Source organism: Pelodiscus sinensis, chromosome 1 (genome assembly GCF_049634645.1).
Source record: "Pelodiscus sinensis isolate JC-2024 chromosome 1, ASM4963464v1, whole genome shotgun sequence".
In the NCBI taxonomy this organism is placed as follows: domain Eukaryota; kingdom Metazoa; phylum Chordata; order Testudines; family Trionychidae; genus Pelodiscus; species Pelodiscus sinensis.
The window spans coordinates 328,227,655-328,233,110 of NC_134711.1; the positions used below are offsets into that span (position 1 = coordinate 328,227,655).

The following is a 5,456-nucleotide window of genomic DNA, read 5'->3' on the forward strand; positions in this document are numbered from 1 at the left end:
TCATTCCCGGCTTCTGGCCAACAGAGGCTAGAGACGCCATCCCTGCCCCTCCTGGCTAACACTCACTAATGGACCTGTCCTCCAGGAATGGATCTAGTTCTTTTTCGAATTCTGTTATAACTTTGGCTTCACAACATCCTCTGGGCAGGAGAGCATTGCTTGAAGAAACACTTCCTTTTGGTTTGTTTTAAACCTGCTGCCTGTTCATTTCATTTGGTTGCCCCTAGGTCTTATGTTAAGAAAGGTCTTATGTTATCTGATTTAGAGCCCCAGGGGCACTGGGGAGGAATAACTTTAGAATGGCCCTGGTGAGGGGCTATTTCGACAGCAGTGGAGCATCCAAACACACCGTCTTCCAAAAAAGCTTTTTCAGAACAGGCGTTATTCCTCATAGAATGAGGTTTACCAGCGTCAGAAAAAGTCATCTGTTATTTTGATTTTCTTTTGAAATAACGCAATTGCTGTGTGGATGTAGATTTTTTTTCCAGACTGTGGCTATTATTCCAGAAAATGGTGTAGTATAGACTCACCCCGAAAGAAAGTTCCTCAGCAAAAGAACAAGATGAGTAACAGAGGCGCAGGCCAGTAGCACTGAATACCAAGACACTTAGACCCCACATTCCCATTCTGCGAACATGAAGTTGTAGCCCAGCATGATGTCTGTTTACAGGGAGGAAACATGGCTCCTTTCCAATATATGAATTGCATTTTGGACTGGACCAATGGTCCACCTAGTCCAGTGGCCTTTGTCTGACAATGACAGCTTCAAGTGCAGCAGAATATGTAGAAAACCCATCAGTATCAGGGTGGGGAGGATGAATTGAGCATCAGAAGGGTGTCACCCTTATACCTAAAACCTAGAGTTTAGCTTTTGCTCTGAAACACACGTACATATTGGCTTTCTAAAATATTTATTTAACTTTAACTATTGCAACTGGATGATCTCCCTCTCCGTGTAAATGTCCACACCCTTCCTGATTCTTGCTTAAAAGAGAAGACTGAGAAGGGACATGATAGCTGTTCTCAAGTATCTAAAAGGGTGTTATATGGAGGAGGGAGAAAAATGTTCTCCTTCGCCTCTGATGATAGGACAAGAAGCAACAGGTTAAATTACAGCCAGGGAGGTTTATGTTGGACATTAGGAAAAAAGCCAAACCCTTCCTGTCAGGGTGGTTAAACTCTGGAATAAGTTGCCTAGGGAGGTGGAATTGACATCACTGGAGATATTTAAGTGCAGGTTAGACTTACATCTATCTGGGATGATCTAAATGACGTTTGGTTCTGCGGTGGGCGCAGGGGACTGAACTCAATGATCTCTTGAGGTCCCATCCAATTCTTTGATTCTTTGATTAATTTGTGGCCTCTTTGTGCCAATGAGTTACTCAGTCCAGTTAGATATTGAGTAAAAAATACCCTTCATGTGTCATTTTCACATTGCAAAATATCAGTTGATCTTTCTCGGTCTTTTGGTAGGAGACAGGGAGATCACCTGCTTGATCAGAAAGCCACCAGTCGATATCTCATAGACTTTTGCCATTTCCCCACTTGTTCATCTCCTCTGCAAGGTAACAATCACAGTCTTTTCAATCTCTCTCTGTAGAGGTCTTCCCCCAGGCCCTTGATCATTCTCATTTTCCTTACACGATCTAGGTATGCAATATCCTGTGTGACAAGAGTATACAGAGAGGAGTCTAGAGGTGGTTGACATATTGACAGATTCAGAGGGGTAGCCGTGTTAGTCTGAATCTGCAAAAGCAGCGAGGAGTCCTGTGGCACCTTATAGACTACCTGAAGTGTTGGAGCATAAGCTTTCGTGGGCAAAGACCCACTTCGTCAGATGCATGTAGTGTAAATTTCCAGAGGCAGGTATAAATATGCAGGCCAGAATCAGACTGGAGATGACGAGGTGGATCCAATCAGGGAGGATGAGGCCCACTTCTAGTAGCTGATCTGGAGGTGTGAATTCCAAGAGAGGAGAAGCTGCTTTTGTAGTTAGCAAGCCATTCACAGTCTTTGTTTAATCCAGAGTTGATTGTGTCAAACTTGAAGATGAACTGTAGCTCAGCAGTTTCTCTTTGAAATCTGGTTCTGAAGTTTTTTTGCTGCAGGATGGCTACCTTTAGATTTGCAATTGTGTGTCCAGGGAGATTGAAGTGTTCCCCTACAGGTTTTTGTATGTTGCCATTCCTAATATGTGATTTGTGTCCACAGGACTCCTTGCTGATATTGACAGATTGATCCTGTAGCACTGAATTTTCTATACTGTTCCCCATCCCACATCTCTTAGGCCGTGTCCAGACTCAGGGTTTTTTTCGGGAAAAGAAGTCTTTTCCCGAAAAAACTTCCCCTGCGTCCAGACTCAAGCCGCGTTCTTTCGAAATTATTTCGAAAGAACGCGGCTTTTCTTTCGATGGCGGTAAACCTCGTTTCACGAGGAAGAACGCCTTCCTTCGAAAGTTCCTCTTTCGAAGGAAGGTGTTCTTCAATGTAAAGAGGCCGTCTTCGAAAGAGAGCATCCAGACTCGCTGGGTGCTCTCTTTCGAAAAAGCGGATTTCCTCTATCGAAAGATCCGTCTGCTGTCTAGACGCGATCTTTCGAAAGAGCCTCTTTCGAAAGAAGCCTGAAGTCTAGACATAGCCTTAGATTCCAGTGTTCTGGTTAGCTTCTGTCAGGGCTCACACCATGAGAAGGGTTTCACAGAGCCATGTATCACAATTCCAAGGTCTCTGCCCAGAGTTAATGTAGTTAAATTAGAACATTGGTAGGTGTTCGGGGGCAGATAAACTTTGATGCCAATAGCTATAGTCAGTATGCCCATTGGTGGGGAAAGCTTGAATTCCTTACTCTGCCTATTTACCTGGTTTGATTGGCTTCCTCAGAGGACTTCTCCGGTCTTGATTGTGACCTAAATAATCTGTGTAATTTGAAAATATTACCATCTCACTGCTCATCCCCTTTCTAGAGTGTTAACAACGATGAAATATTTATTGTATTAACTCCACTAATTGTTGCAGAAAGTGAACAATACCCTCTCACTGTACCTCTCTCTCTTCATAGGCACCTTCAGCATTTCTGAGCACAGTCCATGCATTGAAGACTTCATGGGAGCTTTTAACCTCACCCCCTCTGACTCTTCGACATTCATCTTAATGGGTATTGCTGGTCTAGAAGCTGCCCATGTCTGGATTTCCATCCCTTTCTTGATGTCCTACATTGTCACCCTGTTAGGAAATCTCATGCTGCTGTTTGTGGTAGGCAAAGAGCAGACCCTGCACAAGCCGATGTACATGATGCTCTGCATGCTGGCACTCACAGACATTGTCACACCTTCCCTCGTTGTGCCAAAGGCACTGTGCATGTTTTGGTTCAATTGGAAAGATATTACTGTGGGTGGCTGCCTCACCCAGATGTTCTTTCTCCACACAGTTGCTTTCATGCAATCAGCTATTCTGGTGACAATGGCCTATGATCGTTATGTTGCCATTTGTAACCCTCTGAGATACACCACCATCCTCAGCAACGCACGGATAGCTACACTAGGGCTAGTGGGCTTGATAAGATCTAGTCTTTTGATGCTACCACTACCCCTGCTCCTCAGCAGGCTGCCATTCTGTTCCAGCCGACTTATCCTTCACACACACTGTGAACACATGGCCATCGCGAAGTTGGCATGTGGGGACATCAGTGTGAACAGAACCTATAGCATGGCGGTAGCATTTGTGGTCAGCGGCATAGACCTGATGCTCATTGCACTGTCCTATGGTCGGATCATCAGGGCAGTTTTTACAAAAACCTCTAAGAAATCCCACCAGAAAGCCCTCAGCACCTGCACTGCCCACATTTGTGTGATGCTGATGTCCTATCTGCCTGGCCTCTTCACCAGCGTATCAAACCAGTTGGGTAAGGCAATCGCTTCTCACACTCACATCATCTTGGCCAGTCTCTACCTCCTCATTCCTCCCATGCTCAACCCCATCATTTATGGGGTCAAAACCAAGGAGATTCGTGACAAAATGTGCAAATACACGTGCAGAAGGTGATTGTTGTGGGCCATTGACTTGACATTTGTGTGACAAAAAAGGGAACCGACAATCATTCTCAATCCAGGGTGCCCAGTCCCAGTTTGCCTGAATTCAGCATTGTGGAAGTTCATCATCTCAGACTTTCTTCACACCCGATCTCACTCCATGACCAGGCACTTCTGTCTCTGTTGCTGAGATCCTCTCTAACTATCACGTGATGTCTTTCAGCATCACCCATCAGCCCAGCACATCGTTTATCGATTACCCCTTCTGTTCCTTACCCACCAAAGGAAGATTCTGCAATGACAATGTATTCTGATGGAAGGTGGCTTTCCTTTATATCCTGGGTGAACAGGAATCTTGATCAGTTTGACAAATTAACATTAAACTTCCTGCTATGCATATGATACATGCAGTGATCCAAGGACTAAAAATAACCTGCCATTTCTATGCCCTATCCTCCAGGCAGGTGCTAATGCAGGAAAGCTACTCTAGGAACTGACCACATTGTGCCCAAGCTTACTGGTGAGATTTGTGCTGCACTGAACTATTATTGTCTATCTGTCTGGTTTTTTTTGTCTGTGTGGAGATTCAATGGCTGAGCTGTTTGTTTGAAGGACCATGTGCTATGACTGGCAGTTGGAAGCTGTGAGCTTCTTAATTATTTTTTGAAATCTAGAACCCTCTATTCATTGGTCAAGCCTTAGCCAGGGGGCGGGGCTATCAGGAAGTCCAGGGATTTATAAAGCCCATGAGTAAGCGACCAGGGAGCTTTGCAACTAGGAGTAGCTAACAGGGAGTTCTGAAGGGGCGTGGGAAGGGGGTGAGGTACACTTGCCATGCTTGAAAACCTTTAAATTAAACTAAAAACAAAATTTCCTGATTTAAATAAAAGCCCTATCAATTATCGAGGTTGCTGTAGGGGAGAATGCGGGCAGAAGTCCAGAAGCAGAGTGGGGGCTATCCTTTGTATTGCACTTAATGTAGCATGAATGATTACCTGCCCTGTGAGCAGGTGGCATATGTGTGTATTCAGTGCAAGGGGCCGCTGGCCCTGAGAGACCACGTATGGGCTTTGGAGGCCAGGGTGGCTTAATTGGAGGAGCTAAGAGAGGTGAGACTTTCCAGGGCAATGTAGAACTGTCCTACTTCCACTCAGACAGCCCCTCTGCCATTAAGGAGGTTGAAAGGCTCAAGAAAAGAGAACATTCACCTGGAGCAGATGGAAATGATCGCATAGTTGGGACCCTCCTTCCAAAGGATGTTATGGTATCCTCTCGCACTGAGGATACATCTCTGGGGGAGGGAACTCCAGTCGTTAGGAAAAAGCAGGTGTTAGTAATGGAGGATTCGATCATTAGAACTGTAGATAGCTGGGTTTGTGATGACCGGGAGAACTGTATGGTGACTTGTCTGCCTGGTGCAAAGGTTGC

The 5,456-nt window shown here is 45.2% G+C and overlaps 1 protein-coding gene across 1 annotated transcript; it reads left to right on the forward strand.

Annotated features, from left to right (window-relative positions):
- Positions 1-635: 635 nt before the first annotated feature.
- On the forward strand, positions 636-4,456 carry LOC112545202 (olfactory receptor 52D1-like). The gene is made up of 3 exons (XM_025182853.2): positions 636-640; positions 1,474-1,565; positions 3,059-4,456. The coding sequence occupies exons 1-3, from the start codon at positions 636-638 to the stop codon at positions 4,039-4,041; spliced, it is 1,080 nt and encodes a 359-aa protein (XP_025038638.2). The 3' UTR covers positions 4,042-4,456.
- The last annotated feature ends 1,000 nt before the right edge of the window (positions 4,457-5,456 follow it).